This window comes from Myotis lucifugus, unplaced genomic scaffold (assembly GCF_000147115.1).
Source record: "Myotis lucifugus unplaced genomic scaffold, Myoluc2.0 scaffold_1251, whole genome shotgun sequence".
Lineage (NCBI taxonomy): Eukaryota > Metazoa > Chordata > Mammalia > Chiroptera > Vespertilionidae > Myotis > Myotis lucifugus.
Window position 1 is genome coordinate 63,652 of NW_005872299.1, and position 11,944 is coordinate 75,595.

General features: G+C 54.6%; 1 protein-coding gene across 1 annotated transcript; it reads right to left on the bottom strand.

Annotated features, from left to right (window-relative positions):
- Positions 1-1,093: 1,093 nt before the first annotated feature.
- On the bottom strand, positions 1,094-8,392 carry LOC102437683 (mastin-like). Its single transcript, XM_023748285.1, has 5 exons — positions 8,332-8,392; positions 8,003-8,183; positions 7,533-7,807; positions 1,386-1,573; positions 1,094-1,264 (listed from the first exon to the last, which is right to left on the bottom strand). The coding sequence occupies exons 1-5, from the start codon at positions 8,390-8,392 to the stop codon at positions 1,094-1,096; spliced, it is 876 nt and encodes a 291-aa protein (XP_023604053.1).
- Between the last annotated feature and the right edge of the window lie 3,552 nt (positions 8,393-11,944).

The following is an 11,944-nucleotide window of genomic DNA, read 5'->3' on the forward strand; positions in this document are numbered from 1 at the left end:
TCCTCTGTTACTGAGATGCTGATGTTGAAAACCAAACAAGCCAACATTCAAGCTCACTTTGTGAATGGTCCTCCACCCCCCAAATCCCGTCCAAGCTCACGCTTCTGTCCCCACCTCCTCTGTCCCTACCTCCTCTGTCCCCACCACCTCTGTCCCCACCTCCTCTGTCCCTCTGCCCAGAGCCCCTCCCCCTAATGCCCACCGTCGCTGGTGCTTCATGAGCTGGGCCTGGCAGATCAGCCCCGTCAAACCCTCCCGGCAGGTCCAGGCTGGATGGACACGCCCTGTGAACCACCAGCTCTGTGTTCAGCACTCTCCTCCACACCGTGTCCCACACTCACTGCGGTGCTGTGTTATGTCTGTCCTCACCTCCCTGTGGGTTCCAGGGGCCCAGGAACCCACTCAGTGACTCCTTGGCCCGGAGACCTTGTCCATGCTGGGCACATGTGATCAAGGATAATTAAGGGAGGGAGGGAGGGGAGGAGGGAAGAAAAGTAAGAAGAAACAAGTATGAAACAAGAGAGAGAGAAGAACATAGAAGAGCAGAAAAAGAAAATAAGAAGCAGGAGAAGGAGGTAGGGGAGGAAGACAGGAAGAGGAAGTGGAGGGGTGGAGGGAGGGACACTGGGACAAGCATAACCCGCATGAGCTCCCAGAAATGCCATCAGAGGGAACTGAGCCCTGGAAACCTCCTCACACCCGAACACGGAGACCTGGGACCCGGGGACTCTCAGGGAGGCCCCCACTGCGCCCTCAGTCACCATCATGATGAGTCCATGCCACCATCTCAGCCACAGCTTGGAGCTGGCTTTTCCAAGTTTAATAGGAATCAGAGGGTGAGCAGGGGGCCATGGGCCCAGACCCCTTGTCCTGGCCCCCCTACTGTGAGAGACACCCGCCTGTGGAGCATCTCCTGTGTCTGCCACCCTAAAGTCAGGACAGGAGGGGACCCAAAGGGCAGGAGGCTCCTGACACCGTGGAGGGTGAGATGAAGGATGAGGTGGAAGGATGAGGCTGGAATTGGGAATGAAACAGGGGTATCAGCAAGGAAGATTGAGGGTCTCCCCATCATGGGAACCCTGCCTGGCCTCATCTAGGATCCAGAGGGCGGAGGGACAAACTTCCGGATCCAAGAAATGAAGCTCATCACCCGGGCATACACCCCAGGGAAGTCGCGATGACCACAGCTGTATCCCCAGCTCACGATCCCTACCTGGACCCAGGTGCCTTCCCAGCTGCACACCAGGGGGCCCCCGGAGTCACCCTGTGGGGAGAGGCAGGACTCAGTGAACATCTCCACACGGGCCCCTGCATGGAGCTTCTGAGTCCCGATTCCCTGGGCCAGGAGGGGACGGAGGACAGAGGACGGGGCAGGTGGGGCTCACCTGGCAGGAGTCCTGGCCCTCACTCCCAGCGCACAGCATGTCATCCTTGATGATCTGGCCAGTGTTGGTGGAAGAGTTCTGGTAGCGCTGGTTACAGACCTCGTTCCCCACAATGGGAACCATCACCTCCTGCAGCTGGTAGGGCCAGAGCTGCGGAGTTGTGGGGAGGGACTGGCTGAGAACCAGGGCTGGTCCAGGCTTCTGTTCCTTCCCAACAACAAGGTACTGTTTCCAGTCCTTCTGGGCCCTGACTCTTGGGTCTAGAGCAGCTACACCTGGCCTGGGACTGAGCTCCCAGCATCCACTAACCCATTCAGTTCTAGGACCCAGCACTTCATCAGCCACAGTCTGGGCTCCACAGGCCTGAGGACGGGCACTGAGGAGAGAGTTATCCCAGGATTGTTCTCCTTGAAAAGGAAGGGATGAGGGCTCATCCCAGAGAAATGCATCACAGCAGGAAGGAAACACTCCTGCACTGATGGGTTGGGTTTCATTCTGATTGAGGGACCTGGGCACTGTGAGATCACGACAGGCCCTGCCTCTCCCTCCCAGACTGGCTCATCCTCAGGAGGATGATCAAGGTCCACACACCCCCACGGGGCGAGGGGAGGACCCAGGCAGAGCCTCGGGAGGGCCTTTCCATCTGGCAGAGCAAACACTTGTGTCCTCAGTGTCCATGAATCTGATCATGAAACCCCAGTTATGCACACATTTAGGCTCAACAGGAAATCCCCCCTCTAGTAACCAAATGTAGAATTAGCACATGGCCCAGAACTTCCACTCCTAGTCTGTACCCCAAAGAACTGAAAACAGGGATCCAAGATGGAGACAGAGTAGGTGGAAGTGACACTCACCTCCTCCCAGGACCAAATCGGAATCACAACTAAATTATAGACACTCAACCTGAATAACCAACTGAAGACTGGCTGAAAAGAGGTCTCCTCATTAAGGACACATGGAAGAAGTCACATGGAGAAGGACAGGGAGGGTGGAGACACAGAAAGGCTGCATTGAGAGTTAGGAGGGACACCTCAGCTGCAAAGGTCCCCTCTGAGAAGGGAGGGGTCTCCACCTCATCCTGAGCTCCCAGCCTGGAACACCAGTGCCTGGAATAGGAGCTACACAACATCTGGCTGTGAACATCCGTGGGGACTGCACTTGCCAGAGTGAGACAGGAAACTGCCAGGCACCCGGACGCCCTTTTGAAGGGCCAGTGCGCAAACATCTCATTGGCATGTACTCAACCTGACTGGGCTCCAGTGGACCGACAGCAGCCCAGAGTGGACAGGAGTCATACAGGGAGAAATTGGTTGTATGACTTTGGGGAGAGGACTGGAGGGACAGCTTCCATTATTCAAGGCTGAGTCCTCTCCCACATGCCCACAGATGCCATCTTTCCTGAGTTGAACATCCCCTCCGTAGGGCATCAGCCTGGGGGAATGAATGTGCCCCTCCCCCCGGCCCACTCCAGGCTGCAACTTGGCTCACCCGACAAAGCCCATGCCCTGCAGGGGAGTCTGCCAGCTGCAACCAGCCTGGGCCCACACAGACTTTCTCAGAAGCTCTGGAGGAGGTCTGAGCAGACTCCAGGGCTGTTGGAGACACACAAGGAGAGACTGAGTTGTGTGACTCTGAGGTGAGGGCCATTTCCCCAGGCACCCGACTAGCTCCACTGTGCAGAGCCCTCCCTCCTCACTGCCAAATCCTAATCTGTGTGATCCTGAGGAACTCTACTGGCCTCACACTGATGACACCCTGAGACCCTGCCCCACTGCAAAGATTTGAAGACCCCTGGTGGGTGGTTGGTGCTGGGTGGTGGTGGCTGGCTTTGGTGTGCCCTGAGACTTTTGTTGAGTGATGTCACACCCAGCGCTGGCACTGAGTTTGAATCTGTATCAACCTGATGAACATCACTCACCATAACCCAGTGACTCATTGAGAAACTACCTCATGCAACACAACTACCACAGCAGGGCTCACCTCACCACACACGGGACATACCTGGGGCACCTAGCTTAGCTGGAGGCTCTATCAGTGGCTGAGCCTAATGGCAACTGGCAGGCAGAGGCAGATTTTGGGGTGCTTTGGGCCTTTTGTGTCCTGACGCAGGTTTGGTATTGCTGGGAATCACCTCAGTATGCAGCTTGGCCCCTCCCATGTGCACCCAGGCCTACCAGAGGGAGCCACCAACTGTGGAGCACTTCGTAGCATCTAACAGGCAGCCCAGGATTGGTCACAGGAAGTGTCTGGCATTGACGTGCACCACAGTGCCTCCCTGGAGGCCCCAGAACCAGCCCACAGCAGAGTACAACCCAATGAGCTCCACAAGCGGCACACTCAAAGGGAGATCTCCGCAGGCACCAGACCTGCTGGGGCCAATTCTGCTTCATGGGGTCAGCCTACTCACAGCAGCTCATACAGTGTGATCAGGTCAATACTCAGTCAGTCAGCCTGAGGGTCAACCCTGCCTACCATAGGCCAACAACAATCACGACTCAACTACAACAGCAGGGTTCACAGAACCCACACCAGGGACATTCCTGGGGCACCCAGCTTAGGGAATCAGGGAGACTGCTCCACTGAGCTCCACAGGACATGTACTCCAAAAAGCCACACTACCAAAACTGGGGACATAGCAGATCTACCAACACAGAGAAACAAATACAGAGAGACGGCCAAAATGGGGAGACAAAGAAGCATGCCCCAAATGAAAGAACAGGAGAAATCCCTAGAAAAAGAACTAAATGCCATGGAAACAAGCCATGTACCAGATACAGAGTTCAAAACAATGGTCCTAGGGATGCTCACGTAACGTAGTGGAAGGTGGATGAGCTCAGTGAGGACTGCAATAGAGAGACAGTAAGCATAACTAAAGGACTAGAAACCATAAGAGAAAACAGTCAGAAATGAAAATAAGAGATCTGAAATGAATACACTAAAAGGAATCAATAGCAGTTAGATAAAGCACAAAGTGATATTAGCAATTTAAATGACAAGGTAGCAGAAATTACCTAATCAGAGCAGCGAAAAGAAAAAAAGATTTTTTATATAAGGATAGTTTAAGGGACCTCTGGGACAGCGGTCACCAACTGGTGGTCTGTGAGGTCCACAAGCTTGGCGACCGATGCTCTGGGACAACATGAAGCAGAACGTTTGCACCATAGGGATGGGTACCAGAAGGAGAGAGAGAGCAAGGGGTGAGAACCTATTTGAAGAAATAATTATTAAAACTTCCCCAACCTGGTGAAGAAAAAAACATACAAGCCCAGGGAGTACAGAGAGTCCCAAACAAGATGAACCCAAAGAGGCCCACACCAAGACACATTATAATTTAAAATGCAGAGGTTAAAGACCAAGAGAGAATCTAAAATCAGTAAGAGAAAGACAGTTACTGACAAGTGAGGCCCCATAAGACCAATTTCTCAACAGAAACATTTCAGGCAGAAGACATTGACATGAAATATTTAAAGTGATAAAGAGCAAGAATCTACAACCAAGACTACTTTACCCAGCAAGACTATCTTTTGTCCCAGCTGGTCTGGATCAGCAGCTAGAGTGTCAGCCTGGGGAATGAAGGGTTCCGAGTTCAATTCAGGTCAAGGGCACATGCCTGAGTTGCAGACTCGATCCCCAGTAGGGGGCATGCAAGAGGCAGACTATCAATGATTCTCTGTCATCATTCATATTTCTATCTCTTTATCTCTCTCCCTTCCTCTCTGAAATCAATAAAAATATATTTAAATATATATATATATACACCACTACGTTCACTGCAGTATTGTTTACAGTGGCCAAGATGGAAACAGCGGAAGTGTTCTTTGCGAGATGATTGGATAAAGGTGTGATACATGTTTACAATGGAATACTCCTCAGCCATCAGAAAACATGACATACAGCCATTTAGGACAACATGGATGGATCTTGAGAATATCATGCATATTAAATAAGTCAGACAGAAAAAGTTAAAAACCATACTATTTCGCTCACATGTGGAATATAAAACTGAAAGCAGCCAATGAACAAACAAGAAAAAGAAAGAAACCAAAACTCATAGATACAGATAACAGTATGGTGGTCACCAGAGGACAGGGGGTGGGGTGGGAGGAAAGGGTAAATACAGGTGACAGAAGATGTGACATTGGGTGATGGGCACACAATGCAAGATACAGATGATGTACCATAGAACCGCACACTGAAAACCTCTATAATCTTGTTAACCAATGTCACCACAATAAATTAAATTGTAGAAAATGAGATATAAATAGCAAAAGAAGGACATACAGAAAGCCAACAGACATATGAAAAGGTGCCCAATGTCACTAATTATTAAAGAAATGCAAATTAAAACCACACTGAGATATCACCTCCCACCTGTCAGAATGGCTGTCATCAATACATCAACAAGCAACAAGATTTGGTGAAGATGTGGGCAAGAGGGAACCCTCACATGCAGTTGGAGGGAACATAGACTGGTGCAGCCCTGTGGGAGGCAGAGTGGAGGTTCCTCAAAAAATTAAAAATGGAACTGCCTTATGACCCAACAATTCCATTTCTGGATGTACATCTGAAGAAACCCAAAACATAATTGGAAAGAACATATGCACCCCTATGTTCATTGCAGCGTATGTACAATAGCCGAGATATGGAAGCAGCCCAAGTGCCCATCAATAGACAAGTGATAAAAACATGGTGGTACAAAGAAGGTGGAGCAAAAGTAGGCTACGGTTATGAGTAGGCAAAATACAGAGTTTCTTCTTGTATTATTATTTATTAATTATTGTATTATTTTCCATATGGACAACTATAAACTTACTTTTGCCCCATCCTGTATGCACAATGAAATATTACTCAGCCATAAAAAAGAAACCTTACCATTATGCTAAGTGAAATAAGCCAGTCACAGAAAGACAAATACCATATAATTTCACCCATATGTGGAAACTAAAGAATAAAACAAACAAACAAACAAACAAAAGAGAAAGAAGCTCATAGATCAGGGAACAGACTGGTGGTTGCCCGAGGAGGAAAAGGAAGGATTAAAAGAAACAAATTGGTAGCTACCAAACAGTCACAGAGAATGTGAAGTACAGATTAGGGATTATAGTCAATAATATGGTCACAGCTGTGGATGGTGCCCGGTGGGTATGGAAATATTGGGGGGAACGACACTTTGTAAAGTCTATGATTGTCTAACCACCATGCTGTACGCCTCAAACTAATTCAAAATAATATTGAATAGAAACTGTCATTGAAAAATGTTTTTGTTTTTGTTTTTTGTTTTGTTTTTTTTTAATATATTTTATTGATTTTTCACAGAGAGGAAGGAAGAGGGATAGAGAGTTAGTAACATCGATGAGAGAGAAACACCAATCAGCTGCCTCCTGCACACTCCCCACTGGGTATGTGCCCACAACCAAGGTACATGCCCTTGACCGGAATCGAACTTGGGACCCTTGAGTCCACAGGCCGACGCTCTATCCACTAAGCCAAACCAGTTAGGGCCACTGAAAAATGTTTTAACGACTTGAGAACAGGTTCCCTGGTGGTGCTTGAACACACAGGTCAGAGCAGCGTGACTCACAACAGCCAAAAGGTTGAGACGGTCTGTCACTCAGGAAGGAGGACAAAATGCTCCCTCCACCCATGGGATGTTCCTCGGCCACAAAAAGCAATGCAGTCCTGACACAGGTTACAGCACAGCTGGGCCTTGGCAACGTCATGCTACGTGAAAGAAGGCAAACACACGAAGCCACACGTTGCATGATTCACATTTACATGAAACGTCCAGAACAGGTAAATGCATAGAAGAGGACAGGAGCTCCGTGGTTGGCAGAGCCTGGGGAGGGGCAGTGACCGTGTCATGGAGACCAGGCTTCGTGTGTGAGGAGGAGAAGTTCTGGAGATGGTGGTGCTGAGACTGCACAACATGGTGAAGGTGCTGAACGCCACTGAACCGCGCACTGACCAATGTCATGTATAATGTTATGCACATTTTGCCACAAGAAAAAGGCGGAGGATTCCCCCAAATTGCCGAGAATAAAGTGTTGTCAGCAAAGCCACAGCCACACCCCCACCGGGATGCCCTGTGTCCACACCCCCAGCGGGCTGCCCTGTGTCCACACACCCAGCGGGGTCCCTGAGCCTTACCTCCTAGGCTGCTGTAACCCCAGCCGGTCACCCAGCACATCTTCCTCTCAGGGACCCTCAGCGAGGCAGGTGGGAGGGGGACCAGGCCGATGCGCTCAGAGAGCGTCACAGGGGCCTCCAGTTTCAGCAGGGCCACGTCCGCGCCCCCCTCTGCTGACAGGCTCTGGTTGAACTTGGGGTGGCGGACGATCTTAGTCACAGTTGTCAGTGTGTCATGGTCATAGAGTCTCAGCTGCCCAACTTGAACCCTGAGGCCATAGGCCTCCCAGTCCTCCCTGGGGAGAGGGACCAGGAGCCTCTCAGAGGAGCCTCCGGGGCAGGGCCAATCTGGGCACAGCAGCAGGGCTGGGGCTGCACTAACTGTGTCTCTCCCCGAGAGCCAGGGCCCTGCCCACAGCCCCCCTCCCATCAGCCCTCTGTGTGTTTCCCACCCCCACCCCTGCCAGGGGGCCTCAGGCTGCGTGGCTCACCGCTGGGTGCAGTGGGCTGCGGTCAGCACCCACTGGTGGTGGATGAGGGAGCCCCCACAGAGGTGCTGCCACAGCTCCAGCTCCTTATTGTACTGTCGGACGCTGACCTGCCAAGGCCATCTCCCAGTGGGGGCATTGTGGGCGCCCACGGGGCCACCCTGCTGAGTCCCTGAGCCGGGACCTGGGAACACAGGGGACGCCATCAGAGACCCAGCAGGGCCCCTCGCACTCAGTCTCTCAGAGGACCCACCAAGGAGGCCCACCCTGAGTTGACGCTGAGGGGCCTGGGCAGCCTGAGCAGAAGATGGGGACAGGGAGTCAGGATTCACCTGGGAACGAGGGCACGGAGCCCCCCAGGCCTGGGAGGCTCAGGAACAGCAGCCACAGCATCTGCGGGGATGGCAGGGGCCTGGGTGAGACCACCAGGGGCCAGGGTCCACGTGTGGGGATGGAGAAGACGGGGTCTGAGCAGCCGCATCCTCACCTGGAGGGACCCTCCTTGGGACCCTCTCTGCACCCCTTCATCCCCGGGCACAGGAAGGGCAGGCGGGGCCCCCTGGCTGGGCCATGGGCAGAGAGAGTTGCTCCTCTCTCAGGCCCACCCAGTTCGGGGGTCAGTCAGCAGGAGGCGAGGAGCTGCTGGGCCATGGCACTGCCTCACCCGGACCTGCCACTGTTGTCACTGGGCAGCAGCCATCTCTGGCTGGACGGATCTCAGCCACAAAGCACAGCCAGGCCGGCGGCCTGAGCAAGGAGAGCTGCCAAGAGGGTGCAGTTTTGCTGGAAGAAGCCCCAGAACACTGGGCCCAGGCAGGCGGGCTCAGGGAGGCAGAGCCCCAGAGCTGTTGCTGGGCCCTTGAGCCACAGGGCAGCCCCTGAATCTGCTGGACCCTGTGAGGCAGCGTGGAGCAAGCCACCATCTGACTAGAGCATCCCATCTGCCTGGCACGTGGCCTGTGGCCACCCTCACTGCCACCAGCTGAGGCCATGCACACTGCCCCCTGCAGGGTGCTCCCTGGAAGCTGCACCGAGACGGGCTTTCATGTGGGTACAAGTCAGGGAGAGGCACTTGGGAGGCAGGTGGACGGAGCAGAGATGGGCAGAGGGCGAGGCTGGAGCACAATGCAGGCTGATGACACCTTGACCAGCCCACAGGGAGACCCAGGCCACGGCCCCCACTGGGACACAGTGCCAGCCCCTGCCTCTCCCTGCGCCAGCCAGGAGGGACCTGCCGGGCGAGGCAGCCAGAGGAACTGCCAGGCGTCCCAGAAGCTGTCATCAAGTCCTGCCCTGAAGGGGGACCTGGCCTGCCTCTATGTCCGGCAGCGTCCACCACCTTCTGCCTCGTGTGCTGAGGAGGCGGCCACAGGAACACCGAGGAGTCCCTGCCCAGGAAACTGGGAAGCAGAAGCTCAGGGTACAACTGAGGCCGACAGGGCCCCTCCACTGTCCACCTGGGACCCACACTTTGCTACTAACTGGGACTCTGGGACTTACCTGGTAGCACAACCCAGACCCCCATCCCTGAGGGGCTGAGCTCTCGTTACATGGACTTCTCAGGCCAGGTTGCTGCACGTGTCCACCTGCCATCACATTGACCAGGGGGAGGCAAGGGACACCCAAGGGCCCTCACCTTCCCTGCCCCCCATTGTGACACAGCAGCCCTGCCTCTGCCTGGTGCTCAGTGTCATTGTCCTACCAAGATGGTGGCACGTCTTGCTCCGTGACCTCCAGACACAAGGAGCTCAATGTGCCCAGACACCAGCTGTCACTCACATCTCAGGAATGTTCCTCAGTGCAGGCTGCATGGCCTGCCTTGTCCTGCCCCCCTGGGGCTTGCCCATCACCAATACTTTTACCACCATCTTGTCTGCTGGGACCTGTGAGGCCAGTGCAGCCTGGACCTGCTCAGAGCCCTGTCCAGCGCTGGGACCACTCAGAGCCGGCAGCCTGTTGTGGGGCCAGCGTCACGGGCTGGAGGGCACTGTGAGGTGGGGAGCATGCTGCTTCCCTGAGAGGGGCAGAGGCCCTCACTGGCCTGTTGTTTTGATGGGGGCCCTGGGTGCTGGGCCGTGGGAATCCTAAAGATTTCCTGTGGCCAGGCCCCTGCCTCCTCAGGGGTGCACACCCCCTCTCAGGAGCACACAGCCTGGTGGCCTGTAACCTCACCAGTGAGGGAGTCAGTGTGGACCAGTGCGGTCCCTCAGAACCTGCCCTGCTTTAGAAATAAGTGCAGATGCAACTAGTTCAGATGAGGTCAGAGTGGAGGGGGGAGGCCCTAAATCCAATGACGGTTCCTTGTAGGAAGAGGTGAGGATGCGGAGAGCACAGAGGGGTGGGGAGGATGGGGTGGGGGTCCATGGTTCCTCCACAACCAAGGGTCCCAGCACCACCAGCATCTGCAGGAGGCAGGAGCCTGGGAAGGGCTGTGGTCCCAGAACAACTTCATTGGGGGCTCCTGGCCTCCAAGCGGTAAGAGGATGCATTTGTGTTGTTTTAAGCCCACACTCCCCAGTCGGGGGCTGTCACTGTGACCCCAGGACACCACACAGGGGGAGAGCCTGGTGGTGACTGAGGTGTGATGTCCACCTGGAAGGGCATGGCCCTCATGGAGTCTCCATTCCAAGCTCCGAAGGTTTCTCTTGTCACTTCAGACAAGAAGCCAATGAGTGTGGGCCAGGGGTCCTCAAACTTTTTAAGCAGGGAGCCAGTTCACTTTCCCTCAGACCGTTGGAGGGCCGGACTATAGTTTAAAAAAAAACTATGAACAAATTCCTATGCACACTGCACATATCTTATTTTGAAGTAAAAAAACAAAACGGGAACAAATACAATATTTGTATTTGCATGTGGCCTGTGGGCCGTAGTTTGAGGACCCCTGTGTGGGCCCCCCCTAGGGTCCCCATGGGCACTGACCTGGCCTGCAGGGGTCTCTTGGGGGACAAAGCCCTGCTGCTTCAGTGTCACCGACCTCTGCAGGCCCAGGCTCAGTTAGAAAAGATTTCAGAGACCACAGGCAACATGCCCTCCTGTCCATCTCCAGCCCAGGCATCTGGGTCCGCCCACCTTGATTCCTGCTGAGCCCAGGATGGGAGGTGCTCAGGCTGTGATTCCAGGCAAATGGGGAGGGGGGGGGGGGGAGCGGAGCAGAGGCCCTAAGCCCATCCTCCTGAGAGAGAGCCCTCCAGGTCCACCCCATGGCCATGCCTGCAGACACAGCCCCAGGCCCAGGCGTGTCTCACTCCAGCCTTCCCTCCAACTCCAAGTCCTAGGTCCTTCTCCCTCCCCTGGGAGCGCTGGCCTCTGAGTCACTCAGACCCTCATTCTTAACCCTGGAAACACTAAAGGTCTGACTACACCCTCACCCAGGGAGGAAAGCCCTACAAAGACTCAGATTCCCCAGAGCCCAATGGGAAGGCAGGCAGCCCACACCCTCCTGGGGGGCACAGGGGACCTGGATGTGTGTGGACCACCTGGCAGCCGCCCACCCACAGGGCCCCGTGGACAGGCAGTCACTTAGGCAGAACCTGTACCTGGAACCTGAGGGCGAGAGCACAGGGCCAGGCTGTACTGTGTCACCCCGTCCTCCCTCCCTGTGCGGAGCAGATCCCCAAGGGGGCCATCTGCCTGGTGGTGCCTTCCAGCAGAGTCTCAGGCCTTCTTTTCCCAGGAAATGGCTTTTCTGCAGAGCTCCTGGCTCCCAGGAACCCAGACTTCAGGGCACATGGGGGACTCAGCTCCTGATCCGCCACCCCCTAGCCCCCCCCTCCCCTGGAGCTTCCACTCTCCCTAACTCGGAGTCCAGGCCTCCCCGAAGGACTGAAGGACTGGGTCACAGTGAGAGAGGAGGGCTTTCCACCCTGGCCTCGGGGGAGGGGTCCAGGCACTGCAAGGTCTGGAAGGCCGCCACCCCATTGTAGAATCAGACTGGGGACCAGCCTG

Coding starts and splice junctions, on each gene's coding strand:
- LOC102437683 (XM_023748285.1), bottom strand. CDS start 8,392: ATGCTGTGGCTGCTGTTCCTGAGCCTCCCAGGCCTGGGGGGCTCCGTG. Junction 7,808..8,002: donor GCAGCCCACTGCACCCAGCG/GTGAGCCACGCA, acceptor CCCTCTCCCCAG/GGAGGACTGGGAGGCCTATG. Junction 1,265..1,385: donor AGGGCCAGGACTCCTGCCAG/GTGAGCCCCACC, acceptor CTCTCCCCACAG/GGTGACTCCGGGGGCCCCCT.